This window comes from Paramisgurnus dabryanus, chromosome 22 (genome assembly GCF_030506205.2).
Source record: "Paramisgurnus dabryanus chromosome 22, PD_genome_1.1, whole genome shotgun sequence".
NCBI lineage: Eukaryota > Metazoa > Chordata > Actinopteri > Cypriniformes > Cobitidae > Paramisgurnus > Paramisgurnus dabryanus.
The window spans coordinates 29,293,909-29,319,204 of NC_133358.1; the positions used below are offsets into that span (position 1 = coordinate 29,293,909).

Here is a 25,296-nt window from a genome sequence, read left to right on the forward strand (position 1 = left end):
AGTCTGGCACTAAATGCACATTTACTCAAGTTTAAAGTTAAATCAGCACCATTGGTTGGGGAGGATTTGCAGTTCCCAGCATGCATGGGCCTGCAATACGAGAGCATTTTTAATATTAAGTGATGTAGTTTTCAGTAAAGAAAAAGACTCAATAGTGTTAAACATTCATTTATGCTGGAGATTTGAAAAAGTTGCAATATTTTTGAGTTTTGTGGTTACCATTGTATAAAAGTGTAGTGCCTGTGCCGGCTGTAGGGCGGATATGTGTTGTTTTATCAGAAAGAGTTAACTCTTTCTGATAAACTCTTTCTGATGAATGTTATACGCGTGAAAGTGAGAGCACTGAGCTCAATCTCTTCACAATCTCTGCAGTCTTACAATCTACACAATCTCTTCACACTTACACTGGTCTTAATAGATCACATAATGTCTGACACCAACAAAAAATATAAACACTAGTTTTAAGTATGGTGTACATAAATATTAAATAACATAAAATGAAATGAAATATAACCTTTTAAGTTTGGATTAATTTTAATAATTTACCCTATGTGTGTTAACATGCCCATAAAAAAGACTGGAAAAGTGGAAAATGATTTTTTTCTCATAAAATAAATTTTTCTTTTTGCACTGAGCTTAATACAAATAATTGACTTTAACCAAGCAACTGTAAACAAGTACATAAAACAACAACCTATTTTTCACCTTTTTTCTTCACTGAGAACACGAAAAAAATGTTTCTGTTAATTAACTCATTTTTTTAAGGTAAGTGGTTTAATTAATATTTATTTTTTATTTAAATTGATGGCAACCACTTACCTTAAAAAAAATAGTAAATTGTAAATTGAATGAATCATTTTTTTTTCAAGAAAGCACAGCATATAATCATATATATTGCCCTCAGCAACGTCAGTAACACATTGTAGAGTAGCAATACAGGACATGTGCGCCTCTGTAATATGTTCAGTGTCTTTCCATAGACGATAGTAAAACTCTATCACACCTACTAACCACGAGTTATGAGGCAGCACACACTGAGATTGTGGGTAAAACCAATTTCTACTGAAATAAATGACTAAACTCGTGACTCACAAAGAGACAAAATAAAGGTGGTCTGAATGAGACATTTATTTGTTTTTCAAAATTGCTACGAGGTAAAGACTAAAGATTACTGTACGGATCAAGGTTCACGCGGACAGTTGTATCAGGTCTTCCGATCTGAGGATAAACCATAAAATACCTCGATTTGTATTTTGCATAATAATGTAAATGAACACAGGTCTAACATTTAAGTGTACTTACTGTGTTTTGAGCATCATGTTGAGAAGGCATTCGAAAGCCATAATAATTTAATTGTGTTGATGTATAATTTCCACAGTCCACAGAGAAAACCACTTTACCGAGACTTATCAGGACAGGATGTCAATACTTTTGTCTCCAACATAAACACCAGGAACTGGAGCTCCTAAGAAATGCCCCTCATCCCACATTATCCAGTAGCTCTTAAAGGAAAGAATGGGTGTGGTATTTTCTTTAGCCACGCTTATTTCTCATTACCTCTCATTGTGTTGTTTCTCCCCCCAATAACTGCAAACTTAAACCACTCTTCAACCACCTTCATTATTCACTTAAGACCTTTCCATTTATTTTCTCAGTTTTGATCGGTTTTCACAATGCTTTTTGGTCTTTCTGGAGTATTTTTGCTTTTGCTGGATGCATCTTTAATATGTGGTAGGAGATCATTCGAAGATATATGTACTGCATAGAAACATTTACAACATCTTTCCTTGTTTATAGAGTTTTACTTTATGATGATAATTATTATATAGTAGACAAGAAATCATCTTACAAACCTCTCCATAAACTATTCAACTATTACTGTTAATATAGGGCATAATGTACTTTATTTATATTAAGGTATTTTTTTAAGGTATTGTTTTACAGCTGTTTTATTTCTATTTTGTATTTCTTCAAGTTGTGTTTTAAGGGTTAATGGAAATGTCCGTATTTTAACAGATCATTTTTTTAGAGTGTTACTTTGTAAGACGCTTTGGAAAAAAGCATATGCAAAATGAATGAATATATGATTCTTTTTTGTTGATCTCCTCTACAGGTCAGAACACAACACATGAGAACAAAACAGCGTTTGAAGGTAGGAAGTGAAATTCGTTCAGTGAAATTACGTAAAGACGAACAGGTCTCTGTGATCTCACACTGTATGTGTCAGAACAGACTTTCAGAACATTGTTTCAAATTGTGGTTAGATTTGTCAAGATACAAAAGTTTGCAAAGATATTAATATGAACTTTTTAATTCGTCCCAAATTACCGATTCAGTTCACCCCAGATCATATTTGGTCGATGCTTCACACATTCATTTAATCGTTTTTAACTTTAAAGGAATAGTTTACCCCAAAATGAAAATATTCATAATATCAATATTTTACTTAATTTTTAAGCCATCCTAGGTGGATATGATTTTCTCCTTCACCCAAAGACAGTGAGAGTTATAATAAATAATATCCTGGCTCTTTTCTGCTTTATAATGGCATTGAATAGTGCCCCATTTTTAAAGCTCCAAAAAGTGCATCCATCCATCAAAAACTAATTCATACAGTTATCAAATGTCCTCTGAGATGTAGCAATGGGTTTTTGTAAGGAAATACTCATCACCTAACCTCAGAAGACATTTATTAACTGTATGAAATAAGTTTTGATGGATGGATGTGCTGTATTGGAGCTTAAAAAATGGGGCACTATTCAATGCCATCATAAAGCAAAAAAGAGACAGGATATTATTTAATATAACTCTCACTGTGTTTGAATGAAAAATAAAGTCATATACAAATAGGATGGCTTAGGTTGGAGTAAAATATGGTCTATGAATATTTTCATTTTGGGGTGAACTATTCCTTTAAAGGTAAAAACGATTAATTTAATGTGGAAAGCATCAATCAGATATGATTTCTTGAGGGTGAGTAAAATATGGGCTAATTTTCATTTTGATGTGAACTGTCTTTTTAACTGTATGTCAAAAATTTCAGTTTCTCTTATGGAAATTTAGAAGAAACAACTTAGACAAAGTTGTCATTTACATAAAACAACTGGAAACTTTTGAAAGAGCAACCTAAGCAAAATCCCAAGTGTTTTACCAATGTTAATAACCAATTAATAACCATATTTTTTAATGGCATGCTAATCTTTCTATACTGCATGTTGTCTTTATTTTTGTTAAAGATGACTTTAAAGTAAAACACTTTTTTTGTTTTTTGCATTGATATTCTTTCAGGCGATAACAGCACATATGAAGATCAAGGTAAGAAAAGAGCTGTAAAGTCATTAAATCATTATATTTTTATGTCAATTATTAAACTTTTTTCTGTGCTTCTCAGAGAACTTTCAAAATCAAGAACTTTACCACCATTTTATTCACTGTTCTGAAGAAGACTTGAGGTATTATGGTCAGTTTTTTTGCTGGGCTAACTTCAGTAAGAGCATGATTTTACTCGGAGAAGAGAACTGGTGCAATGTCAAGATGATCGTGAGGTAAGCCAGAGCATCTCTTCATGTGCGGCTTTACTTAGAATAAGAAACTTCTAAAGAAGTATCATTTCCGTCAAGCCCTGCTGGTGCACCTTGAGCGATCAGATGTTTTCAAGCAGAACAGGTCAACTTCAAGTGAAATCAGCATTAGCTAGATTTAGACATTTTAATGTTGCATATTTTTTAGAATATGCATTACGTATTACACCACACAATAAAAGCAACTAAAGGCGAAACAAGAAGTCTGGTATGCTTAGAGATGCGATGCTAGATTCGTACTCGATGCACAAAGACGGGAAATGGGCAGAGGAAACAAAGGGAGGATGTGAGGGAATAATCGGAGGTATACTTGACCTCCTGTCAGTGAGAGAGCCCATTAAACACTGAGAGACATTTCCCCTGGAAAAACAACACTTGTGCATGCTGTTTTATTTTACATCTATGTGTTTCACATTTAGTTAATAGACGTGCGCTTGCTGTTCTTTTTCAGACATTTTTTTTAAGCTTTCTGTGAAAATAAGATTCATTGCAATGGCACTACTGTACTGTATGTACCCGTGCAGTTGCAGGTCGATTATGTGTCTCACATTGTGAGCTATTATAAAAATTTGCATGCATTTGAATTGTTACATTTGTACCAAATTTTCAAATAGATAGATCTAAATAAACATGTAAATTTCAGAGGGAACATATGAAACTGCTGAGTAGAAGTGAGAAACATTGTGCAGTCCTCTCATATCAATACTCATATTGCTATAGAGTCTTGTATATTTTTAGCTGCGTCACATTTATAATAAATCTATAAGACGGTTAGTGGCAAAAGTTGAATGTTTATATAAATCAGAAAACATTAAGACAGCAAAGGAACTGAATATTTGACTCCTCCTAAAAGTGAATCACTCGCTCAGAAATCTAACAGTATTGTGTTCAATACATGGGCGTTATGTATTTGAAGGGGACACAAATGATACAGCCAAAATTGTACCTACTTGTGTACATAGAAAAGCCAAATCTTCTTATATCTTTAAATATTTATTTAATGTTTTTGAAGCTATTTAAGCCTCCAAAATAAGATTTTGAACTTAACTTTAAGCATACCATTACTGTTGGCTAGCTATGTTATAATCGCTGGCAGACTCGAGTCATTACTAATACTAATTCATTAATAACTCAGCATCATCTGTATGAAAGCGATAAGAATCACTTCATCTGATCAGGTGCGGTGGGTCTTGAATCCCCCAAACCTTAATCATTTCCGTCTATGTTTCCATATGTACACACATATTGCATGATCATGTGGCTTTGCATACATTTGCTTCATGCAGTTTATCTGACGTGCATATTTCCTTTTTATCAGCATTTAAACAATGCATGCAAATAATAGTGATAATAAGAGTCATATCAGCGGGCACAAATCATTCTTTGTAAATTTCCGCTACCTGTTTGTGGTTGCTGTTAATCTGTATAATAATTTTTTTACGTTTTTTGAGAATGACTACTTGGCAACCGGCTATAAAAAACTTAATTCAAAGAAATGTAAAAGTTAATGAAATTTTTTTTTATTTCCCATTGGCAAGTAGTTTTAGTAAATCAATTCAAGCAAAGGTATACTCTTAGAGGATGTTTTTGGATTGTTAAAGGAAGTCCTGCTTTAAGTAAGAGTTTTTTTTTTGGCATTCTGTGTGTTTTCTTTTGTCACATGAATAACTTTGACTTTTCTCCTTTCCAGAAGTTACCACGAGTTAACTGACTGTTTGGAGACCTTGTCCAGGCTTTGTAGCTGTTATTACCCAAATCATGTCGTGGAGGAGTTGTTTGTAATGATACATAAGCAATACTTCCACTCGTGCAGCGATGAGGAGTTACACGACGCCCCGGCAGGAGTGGTGCTCACTGCGACCCTGTTACCCATCGTTCTTATTCCCTTCATGGTGTACATTGTGGTCTTGAAGAGCAGTTTAAGAGACTGAACATTTATTTAGCGTCCAGTTGACGAAAGGTCAAAGTGAAACTGGGTGTATAAGGTTTATGTGGTTGACAATAATGTAAGTATTGTTACATAGACACAGTGGGCTGGGATTTCCCACACGTTAATGACTAAGACAGAAATAATAGAAGAAAGACAGGAAAGGTGGTTCAAAATAATAGCATAGTTGATTGATGGTTATAATCTATTATCTTAATATTCTAATTTTAATGTCAACATTTTTTTATATGGGGAATTTTTGGGGCATGTTTTTTTTTTACTAAAAATAAAACACTATTCATTTATACTTACATAATTAAATCAACTTAATTGTTTATGCAATCATTTATGGGAATTGTATTTAAAATCAATATAAAAATGAAAAAAGCTGTCAATAATTTACAAGATTGCACTGTAAAAAAAATCCGTAGAAATTGCAGCTGGGTTGCCGGTAATTTACCGTAGATTTAAATTTATGTTATTTACTGGAAACATTTTGTTCAAAGTTAAATGAACATTTAACATTTACAAGTCTTTGTCTTTACAGAGTAAAACTAAAAAACAGCATCAAGCAAAACATTCTGGGAAACAAAATCTGAAGCAAAAAACTGAAAAAGGTTGATGATAATTTCTGGTTCCCAGAATGCTTTGCATGAGGCTGTTATTGTATAGTTTTATTCTATAAAGATAAAGACTTGTTAATATTTAACATTTATTTAACTTTGAACAAACTCTTTGCAACCCAGCTGCAATACCATTGTAATTTCTACGGATTTTTTTACAGTGTATGATGTAGAATAGAAATTAAATATATGACCCTGGACCAAAAAACCATAGGTCATAGGTCGCAAGGGTATATTTGTAGCAATAGCCAACAATGCATTGTAAGCTATATAAAATATGCAGAATTTTTATCAAATCAACACATATTTTTATGTAACTTTAACTTAAAAAATTAAGTTACAACTGTTAACTTGACAAGTTTTTTTTACAGTGTATGGGTCAAAATTATTGTTATTGTTGTTTAATGCCAAAATTCATTAGGATATTAAGTAAAGATCATGTTCCATGAAGATGTTTTCCTATTTTTATATATGTATTTAATGTATATGTTTTTATCATTAGTAATATGTGTTGCTAAGGACTTAATTTGGACAACTTGAAAGACGATTTTTTTTCACTATTTTGATTTTTGCACTCTCAGATTCCAGATTTTCAAAAAGTTTTATCTCTGCAAAATATTGTCTTATCCTTACAAACCATACATCAATGGAAAGCTTATTTATTCAATAAATTGATCCTTATGACTGGTTTTGTGGTCCAGGATCACATTTATGAAATACATATTCAAAATAAGAACAATTAAGAAACATTTTAAATATAAAACTTTTTTATGGTTGCATTCTTGCCCAAGCCCTGGTTTATGTCCCTGTTATTAAAGGATTAGTCTATTAAAAAAAAGATCCAGATAATTTACTCACCACCATGTCATCCAAAATGTTGATGTATTGCTTTGTTCAGTCGAGAAGAATTTATGTTTTTTGAGGAAAAAATTCCAGGATTTTTCTCATCTTAATGGACTTTAATGGACCCCAACACTTAACAGTTTTAATGCAGTTTAAAATTGCAGTTTCAAAGGACTCTAAATGATCTCAAACAAGAAATGATTGTCATTTTTGGCAAGAAAAATAAAAAAGATGCACTTTTAAAACACAACTTCTTGTCTATCTGCAGTCCTGTGATGAACCAGCGCAACCTCACGTAATACATCATCACGTCAAGAGGTCACGGATGAAGTATGGAAACCCCAGTGTTTACAAGTGTGGAGAAAGAAGACCGCTCCGACATTGTTGTATGTGGAATGATATTAATTAATGTCTTCGTGTCAGTTTATTGTTTAAAGTGGTCCGCAAATGTGCTTTTCATATGTAACACGTGACCTTTCGATGTCTTTGCGCAATTACGTGAGATCGCACTCGCGCATCACACAGCCGGAGATAGACGAGAAGTTGTGTTTTAAAAGTGCATATTTTTTATTTTTCTTGCCAAAAATGACACTCTTTTCGCTAGTTAAGACCCTTATGCCTCGTTTGGGATTGTTTAGAGTCCTTTGAAACTGCAATTTTAAACTGCATTAAAACTGTTAAGTGTTGGGGTCCATTAAAGTCCATTAAAATGAGAAAAATCCTGAAATGTTTTCCTCAAAAAACATAATTTCTTCTTAACTGAACAAAGAAAGTCATCAACATTTTGGATGACATGGTGGTGAATAAATTATTTTGATTTTTTTAAAGAAACTTAACTAATCCTTTAAGTTAATCATTTTGAAACACAAACTGTATCCTGCTTGACTTTATATTGTTCATAGTTATTTATTATAATATTCAATTTCTTGAGATATAATTTATGTAGTCTTGTACACAAAGTAGTTTCTTTAACGCAGCATGTTTAGTCAAAAATAAATCTTTAAACTCTTAAAAATGTAGGTGCTTTAGATCAAGGCCGTAACCACATCCTAAACGTTGGGGGGGACCAAAACATTCAGCGCTATACGTATTTATATATATTTTTTTTAAATCAAATATTGGGGAAATTCCCCAAAATATTCTTCTGAAGAGCCATTTTTAGTTCCACCTTTCATTCAAAGGTTCTGTAAAGAAATGTTCTTCAGATGTTAAAGGGTTCTTAAGGAACCATTCAGCCAAAACTGGTTCTTCTATGACATCGTCAAGCATCGTCATTTTTAAGAATGTGGTTCATTGGAAAAAAGTGTGATTTGCTGTCACCTCTGTCTTAGATGTGCAAACCACAAAGTCATACACAACATGTCACGTGTATGTATGCTTTGTAACGTAAAGCGCTGCATAGTTGCCAATAAAAATGCATATAACATAAAACATGTTGATTTCTCCAAAAGGTTCACTCACTGTTACTCTGTGACACTTTAAATAATAAAAGTCATTTATTTGTTTAAGCATCCCAGATCGGCTTTATTATGAGGTTTGAGGAAAAACATCAGATTCATTCATGACAGATGAAGTGTTTAGGAAGTCTTTAAGATAGCAATCTTTCTATTCTGTGCAATATGAGAAGTGTGTACTGTATATTATGAGTGTCACTATACATGTTTCAATTAATCATTGTATAAATATTGGAAAAACTTTGCCCTTGAATTCTGACACTACCGGCACAAAAAAAAAAACTCTTCACTTTTAATATTGAGCTCCTTTACTGGCTGTGAAACACACAGCATGACACACAAACTGCTGACACCTGGTGGAGCTTTAAAAGTGCAGCATTTTGAAGTTTCAGGAAAAGGAGATCCAAAAACAAAAATTAGGCCAAAAGCTCAAAGTAATTTATTGTCCAGGGGCCGTGCAAAGTGCTCAAAATGTTTCGGGATCAAACCCTCATCATTGCCAAAAACGTTTTGCACTTTTTGTGGCCTCTGAACAATACATTATTTTTAGAAATGTTTGTGTGCAGATCTCTCTTTTTTATCATTTTGAGTTATTTTTGGATTGGTTTTGTGTATCAGCATTCGTTTGGAATGTTGCACTATGCTTTAACAGTCTTTTCATTATTACTGTACAGAAAATGTGACCCTCACTCTCACACAAAGACAAAAACATGAATACAAACATAGCCAGGTTTATTTGTCACTGATCCATACATTACTCAAGTTTAGATTTTTGTGTCCTACACAGTCTGAGGCACAGAAAGCGTATTGTGAAGATTACAGCGCCCCCTACTGCCATCACCACGAGCAGCAAAAACGCCACTACGTCAACGGAGTAGTACGAGTACCACGGCATCTTATAAGACTCTGTCCGTAAATGTGCCGCCCCTTTGTGTCGCATCACAAACTCTATCCAATAAACGGCGCTGTCTCGAGGATGCATAGGCTTGTCGAGGTGTATCCTAGACAGTCGCTTCATGTTGTCCTTGTACGACGGACGATGCAACACGTCCTGCACCGCTGTATAAAAACTCTGGCTGTCTAGTTTGGTGACATCGAGAACTTTAGCTGCCCCTCGTACCTCAAGCCGCAATAAATTCTCAAATTGATCAAAAAGTAGTGGAAGACCCACAATGGGAACGCCGTGAAATATAGATTCATAAACCCCGTTCGTTCCGCCATGAGCCACGAATGCCCGTGTTTTTGGGTGACCCAGCAGGTCGTTCTGAGGCAACCACTTGACCAGCAGAGTATTGTTCCCCAAATTATCAGGACGCTCTCCCAGGTATCTCCAAATCACTCGCTGAGGAAGCCGAGCAAACCCGGCAGCGATCTCAGAGGATATTTCAGTAGGTAGACCTTTTACAAGCGTCCCTAGTGACATCACAATCACTCCGTGTTCTCCCGACCCTTCCACAAACTCTTCCAGGTCTGCCGGTAGAGGCTTGGACGGTTTGCATTGGAAGCCTCCGATGTGCACGATGTTGGGCATGGTCGGGCGCGGGAACTCAAAGACAAAATCCGATCGGATGAGCCAGATGTCTGTCCTGTGCAGCAGGGCCTGAAAATTGGTGTCAGGGTCAAAGTAACGTGCTGCTAATTCGTCATAAACCGGGCTTACGATGAATCCATCTATGAATTTGTTCAGTCCATAATAGAGCATGTTCTGGACCCTCTCGATGAAGGACATGTGGTTGGGGAGTGAACTGCCAGCCGCTGGGACGTATGAAGGTGGCGAGGGTGCCACAAAAAAGTGCGCTTCTCCGCTGGTGATCCATCTCACGTTGAACACCGTGGGTAAGCCGAGTTTATGAGCCACCAGCACACCCGCAGGTAGGCCCGGATCAATAAGAGCTACATCGTAACGGGCTTTGTAAAGCTGTTGCATAAGTACCGGGTCCTCAAACATCTCCACCACCAGCTGACTTGCCTGTTTGTGTAGTTTGGAGAGCCCCGTCAACATCTCCCAGTAGAACTGCATTAGGGCGAACGGGGATCCTTTTGCTTTCTGTATCTTGAGCATTTTGTTCAGGAACGAAACAAAGAAATCTTGGTCCTCAATGCTGATGGCTTCCGGTAGGGTCACGGTTATGGATGTGTAGTGGGGCGAGTCCTTTTCGACGTACCAGCTGCTGGTTGTCCTCACCACGGTCACCTCATGACCCCCGTGATGCAGATCCTCAATCAGCAGTTTCATATTTACCCAGTGGCTGCCGTCCACGGGAAAAACAAGGATCTTACCAGCTAGAGCAGATGAAGCGAGGGTGATGATGAGTATGGCAAAAAGACAATGAGAAGATCCTTGAAGATTCATGGTTTCCTGGTGCACAGATAAAAATCCAATGCTTATTAGATTGAATGAATGTATAATGATTTATAATAATGAAATAATTCATTCTTAAAGAAACAAAAAGTGTTTTCTATTTATTTCTGCACAATTCAGCACATGACTGCTTCATGCTTAAGTGCACAGATGTATTTCTAGAAATCCTGTACAGGAAATCTTTCACAGATGTGAGGGTTTTTTAGTAAGACTGACTGGATGTTGTACAACTTAATATCATGTTCATCAGTATAATGTCAACCTTATTTAAAAACACACGATCGCAGCTCACAGTATGGCCACAGATCTACTATTTGGTAAAATGCAACAAAAAGCTCCAATGCAACTTTAACTACATGTCTATTAGATTACTCTATCATGCTATTTACTATTTAAAATATAAAAAGAGAAAGACCCTGGCAATAAGAGTAAAGGCACATAGGCATACATTCCTAGAGAAATGGAGATCACTGCCACACCATCTTAAGTTAAGATGGAACAGGATGTGGTGAATCGTACACAGAAAACAGATGATTAACCTCGTTTCTTTAGCATGAAGCTCCTCTCGCTGCTGCTATAAAGAAAATTAAGTGTGGTCCCAAGTCCAGATTGCATTGCGTAACTCATGGAAATGTACACCCTGTACCGCTGGGTGTGTGTGTGTGTGTGTGTGTGTGTGTGTGTGTGTGTGTGTGTGTGTGTGTGTGTGTGTGTGTGTGTGTGTGTGTGTGTGTGTGTGTGTGTGTGTGTGTGTGTTTGTATGAAAGTAAATGGGAGAGAAAATCACTATACAGATTATAACTTAACCACAGAGGTCAAAGAAACAAATTAAATAAATGGAATTATTCTTTTAGAAGCGCTACGGACGGAAAAAACACGTGATCCCTTCAACACGCCATTGGATTCCGACGTTGGGCCAATTGGGTGGCATCTTACAGTGGTATGTTTCAATGTCAGATTCCTCCAGCAAAATGTGCTCAAATGTCAAGTCACTGAACTCTAAAGAAAATACAGATTGGATGCTGTATACAGTGAAGTATTTGAGGTTGGTACTGTAGCACAAAACACTCAGAACTGATCATCAAGACTGGTCCTGACCTCTGCACATACGGCAATACACAAAAAAATGGCCAAAAATATATGTGCTGAAATATATTTAAAAAATTTGTTTACAAATGTTTTTCACCAATATTTTTTGGACGTTTTTTTTGTATTTGAATATATTTTAAAAGTTAATGTATTTTAAAGCATTTATATTCACATCACATTGGAAGATAACTTTTGTTTGTTACAAACCTGCAAACAAAACATGTTTGAAAAGATGGAAATTAAATATATATTTTAGCAAAACAGCAAAAATTACTTAGAATTTTATACATATGTATACTTTTATATAAACTTATATATTTTGTCTAGGAAAAATATATTTATCACATTTTGTGTTGTAAAATTATTTGTTGCCTCTGAAATACATATTAAAAATGTATGTTAATATATGAATATATTTTCAAATTCAGATTTATATTTAATTAAGCTTCACTTTCTATAAAATGTATTTAGAAATGTATTTTTTGCCATATGGGTGTCTCCTTTATCTAATATGAGTTGTTGATCATGGTGTGTTGCATAGGAGATTGGTCAAGCATGTTTCTTAGGCTAGATGTAACTATGTTTTGGTGTTGACTGCACAAATGAGTAATGATAATCACTTTAAAGGGGACATATCATGAACATCTGACTTTTTCATGTTTAAGTGCTATAATTGGGTCCCCAGTGCTTCTATACACCTTGAAAATGTGAAAAATAACAAACCATAAGTTTTGATAACCCATTCTCTCCAAACATGTGAAAAATAGGTCATCAAAATTTGTCTCCTCTTATGATGTCAGAAGGGGATAATACCGCCTCTTAATCTGCACTATCCAACCACTGCACTGCCATTTAGCGCAGAGTTCAGCTCATTTGCATTTAAAAGGACACACCCAAAAATAGCACATTTTGCTCACACCTACAAAGTGGCAATTTTAATATGCTATAATAAATTATCTATATGATATTTTGAGCTTAAACTTCACATACGTACTCTGGGGACACCAAATATTTATTTTAAATCTTAAAAAAGTCTTGTGAAATGTCCCCTTTAATGTCAGCATTTAACAAAATATATTCATTTTAATAAAAAAATTACATTTAATTTAAAATATGTATTTTAAAAAGTATTAAAATTATTTATTGAAAATTATTATTTGTATGTGTGCGTGCGTGTGTAAAATGTTATAATAACTTTATCTATAACTTAACATAATAAGGTAACATTTCACAAATGTTATTGTGAAGTAGACTAATGAAAATATCTTTGATTTGTTTGCAAGTAAAACTGCAGCGCAAATGATTAGCGCATGCGCACTGCACCTGTGGCGTGTGAATGTCAATCCCATAATCCACCTCGCGAAACCAGCGCGCTGCTTCTGAATGGTTTGGAAACGCTATCTTACATTAAAGTCTGAGGAAAATCTTAAACAAATCGCGGAAGCTGTGAGCGTCAATGAAGCAAAAACAAGGTGAACAACTTACAGACAAAAATGTTATCTTATTTAGAAATAATGGACTTTTAAATGGACTTTTTTTAAATGCTGGTGAGTTTTCCTGTATTTAATAGTAACACTTCTAGTCCACGAGGTGGCAGCATTAAGCAAAACATTTAGGCAGTTCAGTTTAAAAAAAATACAGTAGTACAGTTTTTTCATTAATGAAAGGATATATTTGAGACACCATTAAAATAAGAATATGAGGAAAAAATTTGTAAGCCTGTGTAATAAATTAATATAATGTAGAAGGATATAGCATGATTTATATTAAGTTATAAACAGCCAATGAACACCCATAAATATTATGTAACCTACTGTATGCCACCAGATACTGAACGCAGTATATGTGAACATAATATGTCACCCTGTCTGGAAAACCCAGAAAAAGTTTGATTTCACTCTTTCATTTCCATCATTGACATGATCTTACTCAGTCAATCAAGGTTATATTGTTCTTTACATTATTTTGGATGATTTTATGTAGAAAACAGTAAATGACTAAAACATGACTTTAGCTGGGATTTTACAGGCGGGGTCACATTGAGTAATATGTGCGTGCATTGACAAACGGCCTGCAACACAAACTAAGACTGACACATCATTCTGAATGGTGGGTGGAAGCACGCACGCACGCACGCACGCACGCACGCACGCACGCACGCACGCACGCACACACACACACACACACACACACACAAATGCATACACAGAAACTCACAGATCTGTGGGCAGGTACCCATTTGACATCAGAAAAGAAAGCTTGGCATGTCACTGTGTGTCTGTGTTCACACTACATCCTGATAGAAACCAAAACCATCTTGATTTCTCTCATCTTCTGCTGAGATTTCCGGCCTCCAGAGATCCTCTGATACAGCGATCACTCCTACAGCACATATATAAGTCCTCATTTAACTGTATAAAATTTCTGATGCAAGGCATTGACAATAAATGTAACAAAACATTCAGATGATCCTCCTTTTTTAAGACCATACCAAAAACAACAGTTAAGAGATCCACAGATAACCTATGGTTTCTAATGCTTTCTAGTTGTACGTAACATCGAAAATCACTAAAGACCACATTTTCTTTATTCAGTTTTATTGTTTTTTTGATTAACAGCTACTTACATTAACTATTGATTTAAACACTGCTTCTGACAAAAATGAGATATTGGGGTCAGTGACAAAATGGTTTGGCGAGATGAGAAATTCAAAAATCTTTTAAAAAAAATAGTTTTAAAAGCATGCATCAGGTATATTTCAATGAACATAGTGTATTTATGTTGATTTTATGCAATAAAAAATTACATTTGCACCATTTTTATGAAAGTTGAGACTGAAGGTAGTTTTGGTAAACCATTCTCTGCAAGCATGTGAAAAAATAGCTCATCGAAAATTTGTCTCCCCTTATGATGTCAGAAGGGGATAATACCGCCCCTTAATCTGCACTATCCAACCACGGCACTGCCATTTAGTACTGAAATCAACTCATCAATAAATCAGCTCATCAATAAATGTAACAAACATTCAGATGATCCTCATTTTTAAGACCATACCAAAAACAATGGTTTTTGCCAATTAGGTTCTATGGTGTAGCCGTGAGACAAATTTCGATGAGCTATTTTTTCACATGTTTGCAGAGAATGGTTTACCAAAACTAACTTCAGTCTCAACTTTAATAAAAAATGGTGCAAATGTAATTTATTGTTGCATAAAATTAACATAAATACACCATGTTCACTGAAATATACCTGAGGCATGCTTTTAAAACTAGTTTTTAAAAAGATTTTTGACTGAATGTACCTGAAAATGTCAAATGGTGTAACCACCAATTGCACCAAAGAATGAGAAATATTAAATATTTTATCTACCTTGATGGCATGTAAGCTAATCATCAAAAGAAGAAAAAAATCATTTTAAAATGTAATTTTATTAATTATTTATAAATGTAAATTTTAATGCGTTTTTGTAATATTTGCCTGGACATATGCTGATAACAGCTCTGTTTTCTCTAATCTTTGACAAATGATTTACAAATGTATGTAAAAAAAATCATTACAGATTATTATATTTTATTCCACATTTTTATGAATATATTTATTTTTTAATAAAAAAAACTAGTTACACCAATTGACATTTTTGCAATTATCCCCCAAATATTCTTTCAAAATGAAATAAAACAAAGATTTTAGACTTGGTTCTTTAAAAAAGAGAATTAATGCAAGAAATTTGCACATTTATTTTGAAATTTTAACCCTTTTACATTTAATTTATCCATACGGACACAAAATAATTAACATCTCATCATTGAGCCATTAGCCAAATGCTTTTGGCACGTATTATATGCTCATCATAAACTTTTTATTAAAATCTGCTTAAAAAGAAATACAGGTTTATTGGCAGAAAAAGTGCTCATTTACTAAAAACATGACAGATGCACTTGACGGGTTTTGTTAATACATAATATATATATATAATACAGTATGTTTTTTACATAACTAGTAAATAAATAAATAAATATATGTATAGTATAGAAACAGGCTGAGGATGGCACTTCATAAACACATTTGCTTTAAGCAATAGTGCCTTGTATCTTGTTTGTGTTCCCCAAAGCTCTTGTAATACGTTTGAATGTTATTGTGTGAATGTGTTGTTTATTAACTGTCTGGTGATGTTAAAACAAACAGACAGTGTTTTTAACACTCATAAGCTACACTTTTTTTCTGCGTCCTTCCAGACAAAGGAAAAACAAACAGCGTGCACGTGGTTTTAGATCAGTCTAGCTTATATCATGATTCTCTCTCTTTAGCTCTGCCTGAGGTTTTAACACTACATTATGTTCGCTTTCAAGTAAAATCGAATGAGATTCAGAGATTTTCCCTCGCTCAAGGATGAGCAGGACTCGTGCGGCTCTCTGGGGGCTTAATCTCATTGGCTCAGGGGGTTTGTTGTACTCGGCCGGCGGTGACAAAAGGACGAGAGGAGATTCTGAGGAAGTGTATGATGGAGAGAGGACTGGCAAAGTCTATCTTCTTGTCGCATTACGGCGCCCGCCGTCAAGGGCGCGGGGGTCAGGGTTTGAGTCACGGCGCTCAGAGCTCCATCCGGCCTTCGCCGCCCGCAGTCACCGATCAGCATTCTCTCTGTTTCAGTGACTCACAGCAATAGTCAGGCCCTCTTCCTTACCATTGCCATACAATTGGGCTCTTTTCCTTAACCTTAATCACATAACGGCAAAAGATAAAAGATTTGAACCCAAACCCCAAATATGGACAGGTTAATGTAAACCAGTGGTTGGGTTTGTGTTTACCCAAGCGTGTGTTAAAACAAACCCAGCATTTTTTTAAAAAGTGTATAAATAAACAATGACATAATTACATAACGATGCCAAGAAGATGTGTTGAAACGGATTTGAATCCTAAAGCAGAAAAATCATTTTGCTTGCACTCAGCAGGCGTCCCATTCGATTAAGTGACGCTTAGACTGCATCCTGTCATATTTACTCGACCGTCATGCAGACAGAGAAACAGACTCCTGCTTCATTGCTATCTATTTTCTCTCTTTCTTTACTTGACCACCATCTCCAAAATCCCGTCATTGAGTCTTTCAGTTCAACAAGTGGAAAATCAAATCATATTTCAAAAGACTGCACAATAAAACACACTTAAAAGACTTTGATATTTCCTTGGCATTGGGTTTTCCTAAATAGCCCTGCTCTCTCTCTCTCTCTCTCTCTCTCAATCTCTCTCTCTCTCCCCTGCTCTCTCCCTCCTCCCACTTATCTTTTATTTGAGTCATATAAAGAAAGCGAATAGACGGGCATTCTTTCGCTCTTTTCTTCTTGCTTCCTCAACGCCCATGCACTTGTGCTCACTCACCTGCAGATCCACTGCATGCTAATTTTCCCCTTTCTTTTGCAAGTAAGAAAGACAAACACTCATTTATTTTTTTTTCATCTTCAGGAGCACCCGAGGTCGAGGGAGTCCGTTCCCTCTCACTTCCAGAGGTCAATATTCCGGCGTGTGGAGAGAGCTCCGCGCTGGCGGCCCAGCCTCTTCCCCAATTCAGCCTGGGACGGAAGACCCTGCTGGGGGCTGGCGTGGCCGTCATGCTGGTCTTGGTCTTGGTAGTCCTCATACCTGTTCTGGTCCATCTGGCCGGCACCAACGACAACGCAGGTCAATACGAGATGCTGGGCGGCTGCCGCATGGTGTGCGACCCTTTCTTGGACAAATCTGGCACTACGGCGGCCATCGGCACGGCTGTCGCTAACACGCAGTTGGATGCGGAAGCGCTGACTGATCACAGTATGGGACCTCCTCTGCCCACCTATGCCCACGGACCGCAGGGCAAGCCCGGCCGCCAAGGAAAACCAGGGCCTCCGGGACCTCCAGGACCCCCGGGACCACCCGGAGAGCCAGGTCTCCCAGGACCCATGGGTCCGCCAGGAAATAAAAACCTCACAGGGCGACCCGATACCTTTGCTCTGGGTGGAAGAACGGCGACAGGAATGGGGACGGCCGTACATACCATGGGTCCACGTGTGGCGTTCTACGCGGGTCTGCGGAATCCGCAGGAGGGGTATGAGGTGCTGAGGTTTGATGATGTTGTGACAAACATTGGGAATACCTACGATGGGTCGACTGGGAAATTTGTCTGCAAGGTTCCTGGGACATACTTCTTCACGTATAATGTCCTCATGAGAGGAGGGGATGGCACCAGCATGTGGGCAGACCTGCTGAAAAACGGACAGGTAAGATGAGATTTACTGCTGTATAACACACCTGTACTGTTGTTTTAATATTTAAAAGAATCTGAATAGCTTTACAGTTTGCTACACTTTATTTAAACATGTGGTAATCAATTATCAATCTTTTTACAAAAATAAAAAAGTAAATGCATGCGCACACACACACGCACGCACGCACGCACACACTGGTGTCTGTTTAACATTGTAAAAATACAAACTAATTCACAAAAATACACAAATACACAAAATTTAAAAAAGCCTCAATTTATTTAATATTTAAAAATATTAGTTCACTCAAAAAAAAAATACGATTTTGTCAACTAATATTTTTAAGTTGAATTAACTCAAAATGTTAAGGCAGCCAGGTTATTTACCTTTTTAAGTTCAACCAGCAGGTTTTTTTTTACAGTTTTGCACTAAACACATCTTAAACTTTTTTGAAATAAGATTAGAAATTTGGATTTTATTTAATTTATGTTTAAGACAGTGGTTCTCAAACTGGGGCCTGTGAAATGGTGCCAGTGGTACCCCCGTTTTTTTAGACATTTTATAAAAAAATGGATTTCTGTGTAATTAAATCTCAGAAAAATAAGGCTACTAACCAACAACACTACATTGTATAATTTAATATGTTTTAATTAATAAAAAAATTAAGTTTTATGTCATATATTTTCTTTGGGGGCCTCATAGGGATGCACCGTAACCACTGGTTTACTATTGGTTAAGTGTAAGTGGAGCTCACACTAAATACTTGACATTTATAAAAGCTGGTTATTAATACTACAGACAAATCTGTATTTTCTGGTTTTATTCTAATAAAAAGACTGATAAATAATTGTATATGGTCTTAATACCATTGCAAAAAAAAATGAACAGACTTTTGCACAATACTTTGTGTCTCTGTTTTAATAGAAAATATATGCATATAATTACATAACACAGCACAGAAATGTATTTATCCCAGCAGTTGCTTTATAACAAAACTAAATATCCTTGTCTACTGTAGTAGGATGAACAGTAACAGTGAGTGCATGGAGGTTACATCAAATGTCAGTTTAATGTCTGAGAACAATTTCTGTCATGTCTTTGGTGAGCAAAGTGACTGTGTGTGTTTTTATGTTTGTGTGTTTTGTGTGTGTGTTTATGTGTACATACTCATCTTCTGGCATCCCTTGGTGTGTCATTGTGAATCAGGGTCCTTCTTAAACACCCACGGCTGCAAACTCACACATGCACAAATTCAGTAAGACATTAAGATCTACACACATTTGCAATCGCCATAAAATCACCCAAAGTTTCCGATAAGAAGCATGAAGTTATTATAGTTCTGCTGCTACTTTAATAATCCTATATAACATCAAAGGCACATTTCTGTGTGACATTGAGTTTTGGAGGGGATTTACGCACACACACATGCACACATGGCTAATTTGAATATTTAATTTAGCTCTTTAGCTTTAGCAAGGCTATAGGCTCTAATTATTAAACTCAAGCTCGGACCATCATGCACATGACAACATACATAATGTATATGAGCAGATGCGTGTGCCGTGTGTTTGAGTCAGCTGTTACTCATATGAGCAGAGATAGTGTCAGCCCGCAGCGACAGCCCTCTTCAGACTGATGCCCTCGACTCTGAACGCCTCTCTGTCTATCACACACTTAAATCTAAAGCATCAGGCTGCTATATAATATTAAATTTCTGTGATCAGTTTAAGATTACCTTTACTTTTTATACATCCTGAATCTATTTTGAATTAATCTATTTAATGTATGAATTAAGTGCGTACATCTGTATTAGCATATACCGCGATATTAAAATATGCCGGTGCCACAATATACCAGCATCAACAATAACCGTGGGGAAAAAAGAAACAAAACATGCATTAATACTACAATGGTAATATCATAATATTATATAAAAATATAGTGATAATATTAAAAAAATTCAGCAGCTATTTTGTATATATACATAATATATACATATAATATATATATACAAAATAGCTGCTGAATTTCCCCATTATTTTGTGTCCATATGGTTCAATTAAAGGTAAAAGCGTTAAAATTTTACAATAAATTCCTTTTTGGAGGTCCAAGTCTAAAATTTCTGGTTTTATTTCATTTTGAAAGATATTTGGGGGATAATTGCAAAAATGTCAATGTGGTGTAACCGGTCTGTGTCAGTTGGTGTAACTAGTATTTTTTTTATATGAAAATATAAATATATTCATAAAAATATGGAATAAAATATAATCATCTAGTTTGGTGTAATATGATTTTCTTACATACATTTTTACATCATTTGTCAAAGATTATTTAGAAAACAGAGCTGTTTTCAGCATATGTCCGGACAAATATTACAAAAATGCATTAAGATTGACATTTAGAAATAACTAATAAAATGATATTTTACAACGTTTCCTTTAACGCTAACATCCCATCAAGTTGGATAAAATATTTAATATTTCTTATTCTTTGGCACAATTTGCGGTTACACCATTTGACATTTTCAGGTCCATTCAGTCTTAACTCTTTCACCGCCAGCGTTTTTTAAAAAGTTGCCAGCCAGCGCCAGCGTTTTTCATAATTTTCACCAAAGGTAATTTGCCTTCCAGAAAATGTTTTTCTTTAAATATATACAATATACCAAATGAAAGAACAGACCCTCTGCTTTCAAACAAAAAAAAAACGTTTCATCCTACCTTCAGTGGTTCTTTTGCAATCAGCTTTTGAATATGGGTAGGTTTCTGCAAAAACACCACATTTTGAGCAAAAAGCAGAGGTAATTAAATTTTTGTGACAGACTTTTCATAGAGATCCCATTCAGAGCGATCTTTCAAACAGACACGGACATGCAGCCGCTTGCCATAGGGCAATACTTCCGGGTTTAAAAAGTTGCCACCTGGTGGATAATAGCGGTATTGCGGAAAGACGGAAAATCTCGTCATTGGCGGGGAAGTGTTTTCTCTTAATTGACGAGATATTTTTTATTGCATAAAATCAACATAAATACACTGTGCATTGAAATAAACCTGATGCATGCTTTTAAAACAAGATTTTTAAATTTCTCATCTTGTTTTTGTCACTGACCCAACAGCATTTAATTTTTACATGTAGGTTGTGCCAGGGGCGTAGGCAGAAATTGTATTTTGGGCGGGCCGGAGCAAAAGTGAGTGGGCCTATAGTTTATCAGAATAAAATTACTTAAATAATAATTAAACCTTAGAGTGGAAAAAAACAATAGACAAACTGCAAAAACAGTGACATATTTACTTTTCAATTTTTGGCAAAGTCAATAATAAAACACTGTCTAAACATGTTCAACCAACAGAGCTCAATAAAGGCTGAACAAACCAGGCAAAAACAGTTCACCTGAAATAAAGTAGGCTAAAAATAAATTGAAATGACGAAAACTCTTCGCAGAGCACGGTTTGAAATAAATAACAACACACTGCCTAAGTTATGTTGTTGGAAATTAAGCTTTTGTGCCAAAAATAGCAACTCATTTAAATTAAACAATGTAAGTTTAACCTATAAGGCTGGCATACATCTATACACAACACACCACTTTGTTAAATCACTTCACGAGCAAAAATAAGGAAATTAGTTAAACAGCATGCCTACCTTTGTTGTTTTAATTCTACAAAAGACGCAAACGCCTGGGTTTGATGTTGAAAACAGAAATGATCTCATTATAGTCCAAAGAGTCACAGAGTTCTTTTTTAAAAAACAAAAGGTTGTTGAGGCGGGTAGTAACTCATGGATGCTAATTGGGTTGTGAAGGTGGTTCATCAATTGCAGTTAGATCGGCGGGTAACCTGTGTCAGACTGACCAGGAGAGAGCACTGGAACTGCCGCCAGAGAGCAAGCGGCAGCCGGCGCCACCAGCGTCTGAAGAACTGGGCTGGTAAGACTCGGTAGATGGAGGCAGTGGCGTATCTTCTTCATCAAATCTTGCTTTTTTAAATAACACATTAAAGAAACTTTAGCCATTATTGTGGCAATGTTAATATTAGCTAAAAAAGCAGTTAGCAAAGTTAGCTGGCAGACTGCCAGAGCCCGCCGGCCGCCGCCTCCCACAGAGTCTATCTATCAGAACTCCTAGCAACCAAGCAACCAATTACGTTTCGGAAGCTTCCTACAACTTGCTTCAACAATTCCATTTTATTTAGAAAGCAAATTAAACACACACCAGTCAATAATAAAGCCGGTTTATGTTAATATATTTTATTAAATACATTTGAATAATAAAAAATAAACTAAAAATGTATTTTGGTTAAACTTGCCTGGGCGGGCCAGGGAGTTATGTGGGCGGGCCAGTGCCGCCCTGGCCCATTACTGGCTACGCCCCTGGGTTGTGCATGTGCATACAGGAGAACGTATGTAGCCCTTGAGATGCATTGCATTTTGTCGCAATGCGCATGTGTCAAACGTCTGTGTATACGTACATGTCAAATTAACAATCCATGCGTCCCAATTCTAATACTATCATTGTTAAACATCTCTGTTAATGCACTCAAATTTCCCATAACAAAAACAGTACATATTTGATGCGAGCTGCTATAGGAAGCCAGTGTAACTTGACAAAGAGAGGAGTGATGTGCGCCCTCTTTGGCTCATTGAAGACCACTCTTGTCGCTGCATTCTGGATCATCTGTAGGGGTTTGGTTGTGCAACCGGGAGTTCGGCCAGTAGCGCATTGCATTAGTCCAGTCTGGACAGGACAAGAGCATGTTTAGATAGGAAAGGTCTATTTTCCTAATGTTTCCTAAACTGATCATCAATGACCACTCCCAGGTTTCTGGATCTCCTGGATGGCGTAATGGTCGAGAAACCCAGTTGAATGGAAAGGTTAATTAATAACTTAACAATATACTAAAGACGCATTTTACTTATTGTATTGTTAGTTTATTAAAAAACAACATACTGTATCACAATCATATCGATACTCTGAGTTCTTTCAGGCAGGATAATTATGTAGTGACAGCTCTAGTGTAAATCTTATAGTGAAAGCCTTATGGTAAAATCACACTCCTCAATTTAGATATGAATCTGTTAAAATGAATGCCATCGTAGGTTTGCCTCAAGCTTATCAGTTTCTTCTGATTGCATTTTTATCAATCATATTTTTAAAAGGTTTGCATTAAGAGTAGGACGTATATACCAGCGGCTATTTGAAATAAATCTTCGTTTTTATCTGCAGTTTGCCCACAGTTAGTGAAGTGCAAGAAAAATATCAAAATCTGTGTTAGGGTAACATGAAGATGCATTTTACACATCTAGAAGCAAACTTTATTATTTTACATCAAGCGATTGCTTTCTGTAATCATATATTCTGCAATCTCTCTCTCTCTGTGCAGGTGAGAGCCAGCGCTATCGCACAGGATCAGGATCAGAGTTATGATTATGCCTCAAACACAGTCATTCTGCACCTGGACCCCGGGGATGAGATCTTCATCAAGCTGGACGGTGGAAAGGCACACGGAGGAAACAGCAACAAGTACAGCACCTTTGCCGGCTTCATTCTCTACAGTGACTAGAGAGGTCAGGAGATAAATGGACGGGAGTCTGTTGTCCTTACATTTAGTCTGTTGTCTGTCGATGACTTGAAACACGACTAAATATATGATCTGATATATATTATTAGCTTAATAAGAAATGCAATGTTCAGTGAGGGTTCAAGATGCATTGAAACAAATTCAAGATGAAGATGCACTTGGTTGAATCATTTGTAAATATAATAGATGTTATTTATTAAGCATATTTATATTAAATTTATTTGAGGAATTAAACTGCACCTGTCGAATGACTTGCAGTGGCCGGGTGAGGCTGTGTCATCAGTTTCAGGCAGTTGTTATCTAGGAATAACAAACCTTGGATTGTCGCCACTGGCCAATCAGAATCAAGCATTTTTAAGTGCTGTGCATATTGATTATGATAATAAAATATTTTGATTCAGAGCTATAACCTTCTGCATCTGTATTAAAACTGCACTTTTGATGGCTGGATTGCCACGTATTGCAGACGAAGTGTGAGTGAAGGGTTAAAGACTATAATGAAGATTCATCATTGAATGAAAGTATGTGTTTGGTTCATTATGGTGTTTGTCTCTGTGTTCATGTTCTGTCTGTAAATCTACAATGATGTTTCTCAGTGTCTCATTAATATAATGTAAAGTAAATTGTACCCTAACATTTTAAGTGTATTGACAGATGTCCATGAGTCTGTAAGCCATTGTATGTGATCGGTGTATGGCTGTGGAGTATTATCACAAATAAAGCTGAAACTATGAGCTTTATACTTAAACATTTTTATATACGGTACGAAATATTAAAAGGCTGTGTAAAATCTCTAAGATGGGGTAAAAGTTACCACTGTACAAGAACCTTCAGTCATACTGTAATTTTGTTAATAACTATTTACTATATATAAAACACAATATTCATGACATGATGTACATGTATCTAAATGTCACCCGTAACAGATAATAAATTGTTGCTTTTGCAAATAAATTGGATTTTTGGTCTTTCGGTTGATTGAAAGTGATACTAAAAGTTTCTAGTAGTTATCTTGCATTAAAGGTGGACTTCCTTGGTCACTTTCACAGTAGGAAAACAAATATTATGGAAGTATTGTGATAAATAATGAAGAAGATATTTTTTTATAAATGATGGTAAGCACACAGTTGATTGTAACCATTGAATTCCATTGTATTTGCTTTTCCTACTATGGAAGTCAATGGTTACAATCAGCTGTGTGATAACCATCATTTATCAAAAATTCTTCTTTTGTGTTCATCAGAATATAGAAATTCATAGGTTAATCAACATGAGGATGAGAACGTAATGACAGAATTTTCATTTTTAGGTAAACTATCCCTTTAAGTAAAGATCATGAAGACATTTTTGTAAATTTCCTACCGTTAATACATCAAAACTTTTATTTTTGTGAGTGGATGCAGTGCTAAGTACTTAAAGGTTTAGTGTGTAATTTTTAGAAGGATCTCTTGACAGAAATAATATACAAAACTATATTATCAGGGGTGTATAAAGACCTTTCATAATGAACCGTTATGTTTTTATTACCTTAGAATGAGACGTTTTTATCTACGTACATGTCACAGGTAGGGGTGGACCCAGATGTAAATAAGGTCACGCCCCTTTCTC

The 25,296-nt window shown here is 35.8% G+C and overlaps 2 protein-coding genes and 1 pseudogene across 3 annotated transcripts; 2 read left to right on the plus strand and 1 right to left on the minus strand.

The window, feature by feature from the left end:
* Window positions 1–1,582: 1,582 nt before the first annotated feature.
* On the plus strand, window positions 1,583–6,894 carry LOC135740399 (receptor activity-modifying protein 2). The gene is made up of 5 exons (XM_065258730.2): window positions 1,583–1,731; window positions 2,114–2,152; window positions 3,289–3,315; window positions 3,392–3,545; window positions 5,272–6,894. Exons 1-5 carry the CDS (start codon window positions 1,674–1,676, stop codon window positions 5,510–5,512), a joined length of 519 nt encoding a protein of 172 aa, XP_065114802.1. The 5' UTR covers window positions 1,583–1,673; the 3' UTR covers window positions 5,513–6,894.
* Window positions 6,895–9,139: 2,245 nt separating this feature from the next.
* Window positions 9,140–11,427, minus strand: LOC135740396 (UDP-glucuronosyltransferase 2C1 pseudogene; annotated as a pseudogene).
* A 216-nt stretch (window positions 11,428–11,643) lies between these two features.
* On the plus strand, window positions 11,644–24,599 carry LOC135740398 (C1q-related factor-like). 2 transcript variants are annotated; one of them, XM_065258728.2, is made up of 3 exons: window positions 11,644–11,730; window positions 17,340–18,130; window positions 23,491–24,599. In XM_065258728.2, the coding sequence occupies exons 2-3, from the start codon at window positions 17,486–17,488 to the stop codon at window positions 23,668–23,670; spliced, it is 825 nt and encodes a 274-aa protein (XP_065114800.1). In that variant the 5' UTR covers window positions 11,644–11,730; window positions 17,340–17,485; the 3' UTR covers window positions 23,671–24,599. The 2 variants fall into 2 exon arrangements, with proteins under 2 accessions (XP_065114800.1, XP_065114801.1); XM_065258729.2 differs by lacking the exon at window positions 11,644–11,730 and having other exon boundaries at window positions 17,185–18,130.
* The last annotated feature ends 697 nt before the right edge of the window (window positions 24,600–25,296 follow it).